Source organism: Podarcis gaigeae (assembly GCF_964106915.1).
Source record: "Podarcis gaigeae genome assembly, chromosome: 13".
Lineage (NCBI taxonomy): Eukaryota > Metazoa > Chordata > Lepidosauria > Squamata > Lacertidae > Podarcis > Podarcis gaigeae.
The window spans coordinates 16,306,008-16,321,564 of record NC_139689.1 but is presented as its reverse complement, the minus strand read 5'-3'; the positions used below and the strand labels follow the sequence as shown (position 1 = coordinate 16,321,564).

The 15,557-nt window shown below is 52.4% G+C and overlaps 1 protein-coding gene across 1 annotated transcript; it reads right to left on the bottom strand.

Annotated features, from left to right (window-relative positions):
- Positions 1-1,422: 1,422 nt before the first annotated feature.
- Positions 1,423-14,694, bottom strand: ZNF646 (zinc finger protein 646). The gene is made up of 2 exons (XM_083707306.1): positions 14,582-14,694; positions 1,423-10,315 (listed from the first exon to the last, which is right to left on the bottom strand). The coding sequence occupies exon 2, from the start codon at positions 10,181-10,183 to the stop codon at positions 5,213-5,215; it is 4,971 nt and encodes a 1,656-aa protein (XP_083563432.1). The 5' UTR covers positions 10,184-10,315; positions 14,582-14,694; the 3' UTR covers positions 1,423-5,212.
- Positions 14,695-15,557: the final 863 nt, after the last annotated feature.

The following is a 15,557-nucleotide window of genomic DNA, read 5'->3' as shown; positions in this document are numbered from 1 at the left end:
TATGGTTTTAATGCTGCTGTGTTTTTATATATATTTATACTTGATCAACCAGATGTTGTACATTGTTATATTTTGGTGTCTTTCGGCAATGCTTCGAACAATTGTGTGGGAAAGGGGGAAATAAATATTTTTGAAAATCCAAGCACTGTAGTTGTCTGTGCCAGAAAAGCAAAAATTTGAGCCCTCCTCCACCTCAAGAATCCATAACATAGCTTTCATGGCAGGTTTTCATTAATGCATTACTATTAAATTTAAGAGCTTGTAGCTATTGATAGTCTTATCCCCATTAATTTGAATAATCCTCTTTCAAAGTCATCCAAAAAGCTCACCATTGCTATACAGTATGTTGCAGGAGCTAAGAACATTTTGTAGACCTCTATTGTGTCACCCCTTCCAATAAATTCCACTAAACTTGCCAGAAGTGGTTTCTTAATAGGCCTGGGCTGTACACTGATGGGTTGTGAACCCCCCCCCCCCAGATTAAAATATGTTGCCTGAGGCAAGCGGCTTGTGTGTGCTGACTTTGGCAACCATTGCCATCCTGGTGCCCTCCATATGTTTTCGACTGGATAGCTCAGTTGGTTAGAGCGCGGTATTGATAATGCCAAGGTTGCAGGTTCAAACCCCGTTAGGGACAGCTGCATATTTCTGCACAGCAGGGGGCTGGACTAGATGACCCTCAGATTCCCTTCTGTCAGGAGTGAATGCAGGAGCCAGGCCCTGTGACCAGTAGGGCTTCGCAGGACTGGGGCCTTTCTAAGTTTGTTCTGGAGAGGCAAGGCGCGGCTGCACAGGTGAGGCCGATTAGTAACTCACTGCACCTGTTGGCAAGAGCCAGGAAGGGATATAAGGTCAGCATTTCCCTTCGGCTCTTTGCCATAGCAACTCATTTCCTGTCTTGCTGCATTTGGCTTCTTGCTTCCTGATCCTCGGACCCTTGACTTTGTGACTCCTTGCTTTTCGACCCTCGGACGCCTGGCTTCTGGACTCTCGTTCCTGCTCCCACCCTGCCATCTTGTCCCCGGTCCCGACGTCCTCAGCCGGGATTTCAATCGCCCATAGACCATGACACCTTCCAGCTCTGCAATTCTATGATTCTATGACTGGAACTCCCATCAGCCCCAGTCAGCACGTGTCGCACGGCAGTGTGCAGGATTTGGCTTCCACCTGGGCCTAAGGACACATCCTGTGTGAAGCAGTGAGTACTCACCAGCAGATTTGCTTGGATCCACCCTGTAGAGTCCACCCCCCCCCAGCCCTTTTACCTGAGCTATTTTATGCCCACCCACTGCTATGAGGAGACCTTGTGAATGCAGGTCTCTCAGGGTTAAACCTGCAGGCTTTCTCCTTGTTCTTTTAAAAGCATCTAGTCGGTTTGAGGAAGACAGCAAATCAGAGAGTGAGAGTGAGAGGAAACACTTCTTTTTAGAAACCAAGAACAATTTATTTGCAGTTTTAAGTGTTTCACAGATCAGGTATGGCCACCAGGTGGCGCCAAGTACCCTACGAAAATTGATTCCTTCCTATTACAGTACTGGGCAAGGTGTTTGGGGGCAGGGAGAGGTCCTACGAGGGCTCTAGAGTCCTGGGATGTTGCTCCATCTCTGGGAGGGCAGTGAGAACTAGTACATTAGAGCAGGTGAGGAAAGGAAAATGGCTTCTTATGTTTTAAATGTTTTGTCCCCGCCCGCCCTTAAAAAAAATATGAAATCCCAGCAACGTTCACAGTGAAAAGTGCATGTTAAGTAACATACTGAATGGTGATTATTTAGAGAACTGGATTAAGGAGAAAGAGAAGTGGGAGGGGAAAACATTTCAAAACATAAGAAATCAGAACAAAATTATTTTAATTCCATAAAGGTTTTGGCTGACCAAAAGCCAGAATGTCAGTTGTTGAAAACAGCAGCATAAAACAGGACTGTTTAGTACATCTGAGTGTGTCATAAAAATAAAAAACTGAGAGGGGGGGATATAACAAAATAAACAAACACATATATATGTCCCTCCCTCCCCAATAAAAAATATTACCCAACTATGTTAGAAATCCTATAAAACGTTCATCACAATAGAGAATTCTCAGCTACTTAAAAATGACTACTCTTTCTCTGAACCAAACCGCTGAAGAACTTGGATGGCTTTCACTCAGACCCCTTGCACCGCGCACAGGCTCATCTGTGGCAGGCCGAGAAATTCTGCCTGGATGCGGAAAGCGTGGAGGTTGGTCTCGGAACAGCAGTGAGCCCTTCGCCCACGCCAGCCAACCCACCACAACAGAAGAGGAAAGACGCAGCAGTCAAGTTTCTAGTCCGCTTGTTTCAAAAATAGCTTAAAAGGTTCTTCGGAAAGGATTCTTCATCCCCTGCCCCTAGCCTATCACTACAAACATGGCCACCCCTTTTACAAGTTTTAGATCGTGCGAGTAGGAATCCATCCAAGCATTACAGCCAGCTAGTGCCCAGTTAGGAAGGTACCACTTTGGACTGAGGAAGGGGTGGAAGCATGCTTTATTTGTTTTATTAAAACCCTCGCTGTATTTGGGGAACTAGCACATTACGGAGAAAGGTTTAGCCCAATGTGCTAGTTTTCAAGAAGCCAGGAAGAGTTCAAATGCGGAAGGTTTCAAACGTCCAATTCTTTATTTGCAGCCCCAACAGGGATCTACAGGGTGTCTTGCCTGGTATCTGCTTAGAGACTTGCGGAAAACCAAAATATTTCATTAATAAAATTTAAAAGACAGGTTTCAGAGATCAAGCCAGGAAAACATACTGGAAGTTCTTGAAAGAGAGAAGCCCCTGCTTTCCTCAAGGCACACACCCGAGCTTCGTCAAAGGGCTTGCTTCAGCCAGCAGAGAGCTGACTGCATGTATCCCTTGCCAAAGCGCCATAAAAGACTTGCCAGGGCAGGAGGAAGGAAAGAAAGAAAGAAAGGAAAGGAGACCTCAGGAGGGGTGCAGGAGACAATTAACTGCCTGAGGCATCCTGAGTCTCAAGCATCCAAACCAGATGCAATTATTAACAAGCCTTCATATTTAACATTCAGGGTTATTTAACGAATACCTTCAGGCGTGAAAAGGGGCTGACAATGACTAAGATCCTAGCAGGCATGGAAGGAGACTTCTCACTCCACTGACGGCAATCACTGGAGGCTGGTCCACTCATGCAAGCAGGGTGCTGCCCCATCAATCTCAATGTGCCCTCAGCCAACCCCCACCTGCCCGCTTTCTTCTTTTGGCTTGTTTTGCCATTATAAAACTCTGCAGGGAGATGGATATGCTGGCTCTGCCTGTCACTGTCCCCTGCTGTTGGGCCTCCCTGCCTCTCCAAGGACACCAGCTGCCCCTGGAGAAGGGAGTTTCCCTTCTTCTGGGGAGGGAGAGGGCTAAATCGCCCCTCTGCACCTGCCGCCATCCTAATCGCTACCAGCTCCCTGCCCCACATAGCTGCATGCTGAATGCAAAGAAGCACCTAGTGTAACATGCAGTTTGATCCTGATTCACTTCCTCCATGCATCTTGGAACAAGGACTGAGTCAGAACCAAACCAAGCGTGACGTTTAGTGGCGGGACTGCATGACTCCTTTTAACTGCACAGGGGGCGTGTTCCTTCCCACGGCAATAAACATGGCCAAAGGGCACGGGAGATCCTGCTGGAGTTCACAGGTAGAACAGAAGGTTAACTCTCTCTCCCCTCCCCTCCCCCGGTCTGATCTGGCTTGACCCCGCCATCCGCCAGCGCATCAGCAGGTAAAAGACAAATGAACAGTACCACGCCAAGCAACCTAATGAACGCCACATTTAGATTGGCCCCCAGAATCGCCCCTAAAGGAGAGCTGTGATGCTCAAAGAAGCGTTGGGCAATGAGCTGTCATCTTGGCACCTCTGTGAGGTCTCCTCCTCTGGCTCCCGCTTTCGTTCCTGCATTTGGGGCCTTCTCTTCCTTCCTCTGGCGCAGAGGTGCCTTAGAACTACACATCTGTAGAGACTTCTACAGATTGGATGATCCCTGTACCACTGGGGAGGAGGTGGTTTTAGAGGAAATACACACAGAGAGGTGGTGGTCCCTGCAAAACCTTTCTTTTTCCTGAGGGTTAGGACCAGAAGTAACCTGTCCAATTGATTACAGACTTTTGTTTGTTTACCGTGCTCCCGCTGGTTCCACTAGGGCCTGTGTGGGGAGACCGTTCCAGGTCCAATTTTGCAAAGATTAAGGTCAACATCCAGACTGTACATTGAGTACACTTCGTTTCCTCAAAGAACCCTGGGAAATGTAGTTTGCTAAAGATGCTGGGAGCTGCAGCTCCGTGAGGGCAAACTACCACTCCCAGGATTCTTCAGGGGAAGCCATGTGAATTAAATGTGCTTTACATGTATATCCTGCGCCTGTGACCTTAATTTCCTCACCTAAACTCAAAGCTTTAAGTCAATCACCTCTAGGAATCAACATAATAATCTTTTAGTGACTTTTCTCCATAACCTGCTTTGAAAAGACGTCAAAGCCTACAAATTTGGACAAGTTGTAAAAACTCTTTCGCACCAAGAAAACGTATACAATTTTCCAGTTAAGGAGGTAGTAGTAATCCAAAGTTACTCCACACCAAGGCTGCTTGTTTGTACTCATTCAGCAACTAAAACTGAGCTCACCCCCCCATTTGCTTAGGACAGTACGTTTTTGATTCTACTTTTGTTTTTATTTAAAAAACCCAGGACTTTAAATACCATACGTGGCTTAAACACAAACTTGCTAACTCATCTGACTTTCAAAATGGATTTTAGAAGTATAAAAAACAGTTTGAAAACTCAAATCAGTATGGGGTTTAAGCACATGCCTGAAAGGTTCCGAGAGGAGCTAAAATTCAGTTCTTAAAACGGGATCCAAGCTTACGAAGGTACAGGTTGCCGGAGGGGAGCATTTCCAAGTGACACAAAAGAGGCGTCGTTGGAGTGCTTAATACAACATTCCATCAAAGGTTTGCCCCACCCCTCAGTGTCTTTGGACCCTGGTGCTCTACAGAGAATGGGGGGGTCTTTCACCCAATTTCCTCCATATTTTCACCCACTGGGTATTCCTGACACTCTTCCTTCCCCCCTCCCCAAAGCATGGACAACTGATCCCAGGGGTACGGCTCCCCACCCAGCCTTTCAAATTTCCCTGCAGCTGGAGGTCCCTGCCCTACCATCCTTGGCACACGTGGTCCCCACACGGGCTGCCCGCCCTCAGCTCACGTCCCCCGGAGCACTGCCCCTAGCAGCAGGGTACCCGCCATCCTTGGCATGCGACAGCAGGTGTTGCCGGAAGCTGAGCTGGTGGGAGAACCCCTTGGAGCAGACCATGCAGGAGAAAGGCCCTTCCTCCTTGAGGCCGCCATGAGCCTTGGCGTGGGCGGCTAAGCGGCGGGCGGTCCGGAAGGCTTTGCCGCAGCGGGGGCAGCGGTGGCGCCTCTTGTCCGTGTGGACGTGGAGGTGGTTCTTGAGGGCCAGGAGGTTGTGGAACTCCTTCTGGCAGGTGGGGCAGCGGTAGAGGCCGGTGGCGTGCACCTTCTTGTGGTTGAGGAGGCTGCCGGCGTGGCGGTACGTCCGCTCGCAACTGTTGCACTTGTAGGGCCGCTCGTCCGGCGGCTGGCTGGCTGCTGCTTCTGCACAACAGGAGGAGGAAGACGAGGGATCGGCTGCTTTCTCTTCAGCGACATCTGCCGCCGCCTCGGACTGGTGTCTCCTCAGGTGGCGCTTGAGGCTCCGAGACGCTCGGTAAGGCTTGCCGCACTCCGAACACTGGAAGCGTTTCTTTGCGTGGACGCGGCTGTGGTTCCTCAGAGCGGCGCGGTTGAGGAAGTGTTTGGGGCACGTCTGGCACTGGAAAGAGCCCAGAGGGGCCTCCCCTGGGCCACTGCCCCCCTGCTCCCTTTGGGGAGCAGCCAGGCTCCCCTCTCGCTCTTGCCCTGGAGCGCTCTGGCCGCAAGGGTGAGGCCTGCGCTGATGCCGCAGAAGCTGCCGCTGCCACTTGAAGGCCTTGCCGCAATCCGGGCACCGGTGGCGTTTCACTTCGTAGTGGATGCGCTGGTGGTTCTTGAGGGACATGAGGTTGGGGTAGGCCTTGCTGCACAGCGAGCAAGCAAAGTGCCCCGTCTTGTGGCTCTTCTGGTGGTTGAGCAGGCTCCCCGCGTGGCGGTACGTGCGCCCGCACTCCTCACACCGGTAAGGGCGCTCTTCGGGGTCCGGGCGGCGCTTGCCGGCGCTGCCGAGAGAGTGGGCCGGACTGGCCCCCTTGCCCGCCCGCTTGGCGTGAGCGGACCTCCGGGGAGGGTGGGAGGAGGAGAGGTCCCGCTTCCGATCGCGATGGACGCGCTGGTGGCTGGCCAGCTGCTTCTGGAGCCGGAAGGCCTTGGGGCACTCGGGGCAGCGGTAGCGCTTGGTTTCAAAGTGGGTGCGGTTGTGGTTCTTGAGGGCCATGAGGTTGAAGAACTGCTTCTGGCAGATGCCGCAATGGAACAGGCCGGTCTTGTGTGTCTGTTTGTGGTTGATCAGGCTACCTGCGTGCTTGTAGCTCCGCTCGCAAACATCACAATGGAAGGGCCGGTCCAAAGGGGAGCCCTCCTCTTCAGCAGACGGACCGCCGTTTTCTTCTCCCTCCGCTTTTCCAGTCTCTTGCTCAAAATGTAGAGCCCGGTGGGCCTCCAGGCCAGCTAGTCCCTCACAGGCCTCCCCGCAGACACCACACGCCTGGATATCTTTCTCCTCAGACTGGCCAGCAGCCAACGCTTCCTGTCCTGATTTTTCCTCCACGATGGGAGATGGGAGAGGGGAGGAGGAAGGGTTTGGCAGATCTTCCCCCTTTTGCTGCACCGCAGCCCTCCCGTCAAGGGACTCCTCCTTCGGTGCCTCGCAACCAACAGGTGGGCCCCCTGCTCCCGCAGGGTCTGGTTGCCGGAGTTCTGGCACGCTGCCGTTCAGCTTACATCTTGGGTGGTTCCGGAGGTGGTTCCGGTAAGCAGACAGATTGGGGTATTGCCGGCAGCAGAAGCCACACTGGTAATCTCCAATCTGGTGGATCTTCTTGTGATTGACCAAGCTGCCGCCGTGTCGGTAAGTTTTGCCGCACTGGCCACAGGCATAAGGCCGGCTGTCCAGGGGTTCGACAGCAGTAGCCGGCGCTTCTGTTGGGGGCGGAGGCTCCTGTTCCTCCTCCAGGCGTGGGGCTCGTCGGAGCTGGATTGAAGTGTCAGCCAAGGCGGCGGCCTTCTCCTCCTGGTGCCCCTCGCTGTGTTCTTCCAAGCTGGCCATATCGTCAAACGTCTGGCCGCAATAGCCGCAGATGTGAGAGAGGAGCTGCTCCTCTTCCTGGTCGCCTGCCCTGTCCAGCCGTTCGCCCGCCTCCCTTTCGAGCACTGCCTCCTGCTCCTCCCCCTGTTGTTCGCCCTCTTCATGCAGGAGGCTGTGATGGCGCTCGAGGTCCTCCTCGCTCGGGAAGATCATGCCACAGAGGCTGCAGAGAAAGGGCTGCTCTTCAGCGCTGCCATCCCCACCAGGGCTGCCCCAGCCAGACGCTGTGGCTTTGGTGTGACCATGGAAGTGGTTTTTCAAAGCCAGAAGACTGGGATACTCCTTGGGGCAGAGGGAGCACTGGTAGATGCCGAGCTGGTGCGTTTCCTTATGACTCATCAAGCTGCTCACCTGGTTGAAGCCGAGCCCACACTGCTCGCAGAGGTAGGGGAGCACCTCAACGTCGCCAGGCAATGGCGAAGGGGCTTCTGATTGGGACGGCCAGCCATTCACGGCAGCACCATCTTCTAGAATGCTGTAGGTATCCTGGAACTCGCCGCCTGAGAACAACGCCCCAGGCACAGTGGCTGCATCTTCGGCATCCTCCTCCTCGTTCGTAGCCACGGCAACCCCCGATGGTCCCCTCCGAGGCCTCTGATGCCCACGCAAGTGGCTCTTCAGGGAGGCGACATTCTGGAAGTGCTTCCCGCAAAGCGAGCAGCTGAAGTCGCCTGTCTGGTGAGTCTGCTTGTGGTTGATGAGGCTCCCTGAGTGCCGGTACGACTTGCCGCACTGATCGCACCCGTAGAGCCGCTGGATGGGCGACTCGGGCCTCTCGGCCGTCCCTTCGGACCACTCCCCTTCGCTCCTGTGCTGGAGGGTGTGGTTCTGCAGTCCGTCCACGCTGGCAAAGGTCATCCCACACTGGGGGCAGGCATGCGCCATCTCAGAGGAAGGCAGGACGTCCTCGACAACAGCCGTCCCATTCTCCAGAGCTTCCACATCCTGCCTGATAGCCTGGAGGAGATCAGCTTCCTGTGGGAGAAAGATCCCCAGTCTGGGGATCGCCGCCACCTCTATGTCTTCCGTACATGGCAGGTGGCGTAGCTGATGGAGCTGGAACTCAGCCTCCTCCTCAAAGCTCTCCCCACAGCTGCTGCATGTCAAGCCACCCCCTTGCTCACGGCCGCGCAGGCGGGCTGCCCGCAGATGCACGCGGACGTGGTTCCGGAGAGCCATGAGGTTGGAGTACTGCTTGGGGCAGATGGAGCACTGGAAGACCCCGGTCTGGTGGGTGTGGCGGTGGTTCACAAGGCTGCCGCGGTGCCGGTAACTCCTCCCGCAGTCCGTGCACCGGTACGGCCGCTCTTCATCTCCGGCGCCTCTTTCCTCCTCTTCCTTTGGACAGGAGGCTCCTCTCCAGCCTTCTGGCGGCTGTGGATGGCAGTCTCCGGAGTCCCCAGAGCTGTTTTCCAGTCTCGGTGGGCCTGGGAGGCCTGCTGCCTGCTGGGAGGCCTCTTCCGGAGCCGACGAACCAAGCTTGGACTTGAGGTGGACCCGCAAGTGGTTTTTCAAGGCGGCCAAGTTGTATAGCTGCTTCGAGCAGACGCTGCAGCTGTACACCCCGGTTTGGTGGCTCTTCTTGTGATTGATGAGGCTCCCCGCGTGCCGGTAAGTCCTGCCACAATCGCCGCAGCGGAAGGGCCGCTCCTCGAATGCGGCGTAGCTGCCCTCCCCTTTCAAGCTCGCTTCCCAGGCTCCATTGGAGCCAGGCGCCGGTAGCAATGGACTGCTGCCTTCCTCCTCATCTTCTTCGTCAGCTTCCTCCGGATAGAGGCAGCTGTGCCCCTTCAGCTCCTCATCATTGGCAAAAGCCCCACCGCAGCGGACGCAAAGCTCCCCGTCTGGGTTGCAGCGCTCGCCGCCCCCTGCTTTGGAAGCGTCTTTCAGGCTGCAGGGGATGCCGTCTCCAAAGTGTGTTGTTCCTGCCGGCGGAGGCTGGTAGATGTCCAGCTTCGCTGAGGTCTCTATGGAGTCCTCCTCCCACACGCCCTGCTCCGAGCCTTCCCAGGCCGGCAGGCTCTCTGCCTGGCTCGGGTCCTCATCGTGGGCTTTCTGGTGGCTCAGCAGTTCGGAGGGGAGCCGGAAGGCCTTGTGGCAGAAGCGGCACTTGTAGGGCCGGTACTCCGAGTGGAGGCGAGTGTGGCTCTTGAGAGCCATGAGGTTGGAGAACTCCTTGTGGCACATGCCGCACTGGTACACGCCCAGCGTGTGGCTCTGCTTGTGGTTGGTCAGGCTGCCAGCGTGCTTGTAGGCTTTGTCGCACTGGTTGCACTTGAAGCGGCGCTCATCTGCAGCAGCGGCCTGGAGCCCCGCCTCTTCCTCCTCCTCCTCCATCGGGAGTGGCTCCTCTGCCTCCACTTCCCCCCGGACAGGGAACTCCAGCTGAGAAAAGTCAGCCGGCACCACCGACTCGGCGATGTACTTCTCTAGGTTGCTCAGCAAGCTCCCACTGCTGCCTTCCATCCCGGAAAAGGTATCGGCGTCCGACGAAGATGTGTCCTGGCCCCTCTGGAAGGCGTAGCTCCCTCCATTGCAGCCCTCTTCCCCTTCCTGGTCCCGGGCGGCACGAGCCAGGCAGTGGTGGCCGGTAAGCTGGGCGAAGGCCCGGAAGCTGCGCCCACAGTCCCGGCACTTGTAGCGCTTCTCCTCGGTGTGGGTGCGCAGGTGGCTCTTGAGAGCCATGGGGTTGGAGAAGTCCTTGTGGCACAGCAGGCAGCAGAAGAGGCCCACCTCGTGGGTGCGCCGGTGGTTCACCAGGCTGCCGGCGTGGCGGTAGCTCCGCGGGCACTGCTTGCACTTGTACGGACGCTCCTCCTGCCCGCTGGCGGGCGGCTCGCAGGTCAGGGCGGCGTCCCCCTCAGCCATTGCTCACATAAGAAGGCGGCACACTGCCCACTTCTTTAAAGAGGAAGCCCTGGGTGCTCTGGGGCGCAGCACGGTCCCATAGTGTGGTCTTGAGGTCCCGTTTTTCTCTCCCAAGCGCTCTGAAGCCAAAACCTACGGATACAAGGCAAGGACAGAATAGATGAGAAAACCTGGTTGAGTTCATTGCAACCAGAAAAGTGGGGAAATAGCACATATCCTGCAGATCAGATATGCCTACATCAAACTAGATCGGTGGTTTTCAATCCATGTGCCGTGGCACCCTGGGGTGCCTCGAAGGATGGTCAGGGGTGCCACAAGCAACACTGGCCTCTGTCCTACCCTCCTCTGATGCCCTCTCGTATCTCTGCCTCTGAAAGGCTTGCAAAGCTGTATTTTGTGGCAGCCCTGGCTACAACCTCCCCAGGTGAATGGTTCCTCTAGGGCTGGCCAGGGGGTGCTGGTTGCTGGGGTAGCCTCAGAGTAAGCAAGTAAATGGGTGAGAAAGCCCAGCCAGCTAGTCCACCAGCTCTTGCTGTTCGGAATGGACGGACAAGTGGGAGGTTGATGGGCAGGGGAGGCAGCTCAGAAACCAGGGGCGGCAGCTGCAGCTGCCCAGAGGACTCCCAAGGAGAGGAGGCTGAGGGAACAATCCACAAGGGAATGTCTTCAAAAAAGGGTGAGAGGCTGTCAGCTTTACAGGCAAGGGGTGATATAAGTGGGCTCCTGAGCCCAACAGGAGTGGTGCAGAAAGGATGTAGTTTGTCAAGGGAGCCATGGACTCAAAAAGGTTGAAAACCTCTGGCCTAGATGATTCCTCCCAGCCCTCCTTCAGTCCCCTTGCCCTGGGAGTTTGGAGCACAAATCGATGCCTTATAGTACATGCTTCTGGGATTTGCCTGGGAAACACGTCTTGGCCCTCCGGTTTGCTCTCTGGTGCTGATGGCAGCTGTCATCCCCCAAAAATCTGGAGGGGCACCAGGTTGGGGAAGGTTGGAACAGTCTACACAAGGGACTGGGAACCTATGGTCCTCTAGATGTCGTTGGACAACAACTCCCATTCTCCCTGCCCATTGGATGGGGTTGAGGGGAGATGGACTTCAAAATATCTGGGTGGGTTCAAGCTGCCCATGCCTGGTCTACACAGATGGCGAGGGGCCATAACTCTGTGGTACCTGCAGAACTACTCTTTCAAAGCAGAAGGTCTCAGCTTCAATTCCCCAATGGCTCCAGTTTTGTGGATTTTGTTTGTTTAAGGATCCAACAGTATAGGGAAAGATATCCCAAGATCCCAGAGAGTTGCTGCCAATCAGAGCAGACCCCACTGGGGTAGACTGATCAACAGTCGGATCCGGGCACAATCAGCCTCCTATGTGCCTAGGCAGGCAGGCCAATAGTCAGACTCAATGAGACAGCTTAAGAAACACAAGTGATCCATACTTCAGTGCAAGAGACTCACTTTGGCCAGGTCTGATATCAGCACCCAATGTCCTCAGGCAACTGATAAGGCTGCTCTGGGTCTCCCATTTAAAAAAATATATTAATCTTTGAGTCCCCACTTTAATTTCCCAGTATGTCCACCCATAACAGCACTCCAAGTGACCATTGCGAAGCTTAAATGGCTTCCAGGGCAGCCCACTAATGGGTACTTTTCTCAGGGTCCCCTCAAATCCAGCACTGGTGTGGCTCAAAATGTCAGAAGAACTTCGCCTTCTGGTGCTATGAATATACAAATTCCCTTAGCCATCTGGTCAGCCACTGTGAGAGAACAGGATGCTGGACTAGATGTGAAATTCCCTCCCCGACAGAGATGCACTTGTGCTATATAGCTGCAGGCAAAAGCTAAAGACACACCTCTTTTCCCTGGCCTTTGACACCTGAGATGTGCGTTTTTCAGGACCCACCCTATTCCTGCGGCTGGAATTTGTTTTAACTGTTATTAATAACTGAATTTTAAATTGTTGTAACCTGGCAATGGGACCTGCTGGTGAAGAGCAGGTAATAACAACAACAAGAATAATAGACGTTGGAATAGGTGGTCCAACAAGGCTCTTCATATGGGTCTAGGTCGGCAAATATACCTTGTATTTAACATTTATTTTCTTACAGGTGAGGAAGGACGCTGCTAGAGGAAACAGAGGACACCCTCTCCCTTCTGCCATAGGGGACAGCACATAAGCAGCACAGAAACATCACAGGGTGGCTAAGGGTGGGGGTGAGGAACCGACCACCCCCTTCCTCCGTTATTAGCCTGTTTACTAAAAGGCTTCTCTCTTTTTTTTAACCAAACCTGGTAACAGGCTACTTTCCATGATAGTCATAAAGAAGAGGGTCTTCTGTGGCCAGTGTGGAAATTTAGTTAGTTAATTAAATTTCTATACCACTCTTCATCTGAGGATCACAGTTTATAATACAGTAGTACCTTGGTTCTCGAACCTAATCTGTTCCAGGAGTCCGTTCGACTCCCGAAACCGTTCTAAAACCAAGGCGCGGTTTCTGATTGGCTGCAGGAGCTTCCTGCACTCTTGCAGAAGCCGCATCAAAACGTTTGCAAACCGGAACACTCACTTCCCGGTTTGCAGCGTCCGAGAGCCAATTTGTTGGGCAACTAAGCCATTCGAGAACCAAAGTACCACTGTATATAGTACACAGAAATGCAGGCTAATTTTTAAAAATGGCAAATTTTGAGGCCTTCTTTATTGGGCTACTGTAACTTCACATTGCAGTTACAGAAAGAGAAACAAAGAGCAGAATTCAGGACCCTGAAAGCTTTGGACTTTTATTTATTATTAAAATGAATGAAGCCTTTATATTTGAAGGCAGTACACTACTGATTACCAGTTGCTTGAGAAAAGTGTTCCCATGCAGGATTCCTGAAACTCTACTAGCAGGATTCTCCGATTCTTTACATGTTGGCTGCACTTGGATGTCACAGAACATAGGTCTCTTGCCCCTCATTTGTCTAACACGATCACAAAGAGGAGTTTGCAAACTCTCGCTTTTAAATTTCATTAATCGGAGCTTGTTGCACTGTCAAAGCCTCCCCAAAATGTGGGTTAATTTAACTATGACTTGTCTGAAAAAAAAACCAGCTTCAGGCCATGGGTAACCACAGTTTAGAATTCAGACAAAACACTAAACTATAGTTTTCTGAAAAACAGAAGTGAAAGGTGCTATGGGCATCTTTTATGGAAAGGCAAGGCACAGGTGTACTCACTCACTTAATCATTTCATGTCTCGATCTCACCCTCACAACCAAACTGGGGCGGGTAGAGGTGTACAACCATTGGTTCTTGTGACAGGGAGGTGGCTGAAAGGAGCATTTGTTTCACATGATGGAAATTCTTTAGCTCGCCTTCCATCCAGTTAATAAAGGGTCGGGACAGTTGCAGGCAGGAGTTGGCCAAGAGGATTTCTACCATGCTATCCAAAGGTAGCCATTGCCATCTGATGAAACCCACTGCTGCAGTCAGCTCAGTTGCTTAAATTGTGGTGCTGATAATGCCAAGGTTGTGGGCTTGATCCCCATAGGGGCCAAGCTGCATATTCCTGCATTGCAGTGAGTTGGGACTAGACAATCCTCAGGTTCCCTTCCAACTCTACTTCTATGATTCTATGTAGAAAGAGAAACTTTCCTAGACATTTTTGGAAGAAGAAAGAAGAGGAAGTCTGGATGTATTAACAGAGAAAAGGGTAGCAATAGCTTTTAGCTGTGAAACAGCTATATGGAGCCTTCAGGTACAGAGACAGACTACCTTGGAATTCCACAATAGTGAGAAATCTCCTAATTAGGCTCATGGCCACAGAGGCTGGCCTTCCAGATTGCTTTGGGCAAACCACATTCCAAGGTCTGACATGACGTCAGGCAAGGGAAAGTTAAAACTGCAGCTAAAGGGAAGAACAGCTGAATTCAAGCCAAGGAATCAAAGGAACATTTTCCCTTTGCAGCCATGTCCTGATTGAAGCTGGACAGCAAATCTTCCAAGCTAGGCTACTCCAACTATTTCCTTTGAATTTGTCACCTAATGAGTGACCTGTTAGGGGGTCATGTGGGGCAGAGGAGGTTAGGATCTGGCCTTCCTGTCTTCACATAACAGAACTATAATGGATCCAAACAAACAGGCCATGGGAATCCAGGAGTCTATTCCCATCTCTCTTAGGAAAGTAGTGAGGCTGAGTAATGTGCTAGGTATTTTCCATACCTATGAAAGCAGAATGGTGAAGATGGGAGATTTTACCCAGGGGTGCAGTAAAGCACGTTGAGCCAAAAACTGCCTTTTAAACATACCTTTCTGCAGACTGCACAAACAGATAAGCTGTTTTTGCAAAAGCAAGGATAGGTCACACAAAGGTTAAAGTGTAGGACTCCAGACACATTTACAAAGAAGGTTGCTTTCTTACCTCTCAGATCACACTGAGCATCCCAGCTGAGCACCGCACTTCTCTAACATGAGAAGTAAACAGAAGGCAGGGTATAAAGTCCAGGAGACTGACATGTTGAACTGTGCTTAAAATAAAAATAATACAAGAGTGGGAAGTAACTTTTCTAAATTGGGACAGGTAGTTTCACATGGTTTAAGCCACTAAATATATTGCTTGGATTTTCCATAAGGAAAGGGAAATGTACAGATCTTCAGGATGCAGGAGAGTCTGATTTTCAGTTCAGGACAGATTAACGGAACAAGTACCTTGAGCGTACAGGGACTAGTATTCAGATCTCAAAATAGTATGTTCAAATAGAGATTCCAGATTCACAATGGGTCTGAATACCAATCTTAAAAGTACAGATGGAAATGTCAGGCTCTTCACATCAGGTAGTTTCAAGTACTGCAGGTCCCCATGTGGAGATATCAAAACATTGTTTCATAAGAGTTCAAACCACACGCTCCGGCAGAGAGGCAGCATTTTGTGGGGAGATTTGACACCTAGACCACCCAGGAGTCAGGGGAGAGCAGCTACCATCTATCTGTATTTACTCCAGGACCTCTAAGGCATGGCGGATGAAAGCTCCCAGGGAGGCTGGACCTGCGAGGTCGCAGGGAGAGGCAGTGGTCAGGAAAGGGAGAAGGCAGCAAACCCTCGGGATTCTGGGTGCAGGCTGCGGATCTGGGGTGCCAGATCTTCTTCTTCCAGCTGTAGAGGACAAGCAGAAGAACTCCAGAGTCCACTCAGGTTCCAGCCATGAGGTAGAAGAGACGCCCCACGTAGTTGCCTCAGTTTCCTGGAAGACAGACGCACACCGTTCTCTTCCTCGTCCTCCCAAGGGGCGAGTTTGCTGGAGGCAAGCGAGGAGAAGCGAAACGTGGGAGGGGAACTCCTGCCGCTGCCCAGCCCCTCTGGAGCCCCCAAGAGCAAATGCTGGCCCTTCAGGCGCCCC

Coding starts and splice junctions, on each gene's coding strand:
- ZNF646 (XM_083707306.1), bottom strand. CDS start 10,183: ATGGCTGAGGGGGACGCCGCCCTGACCTGCGAGCCGCCCGCCAGCGGG.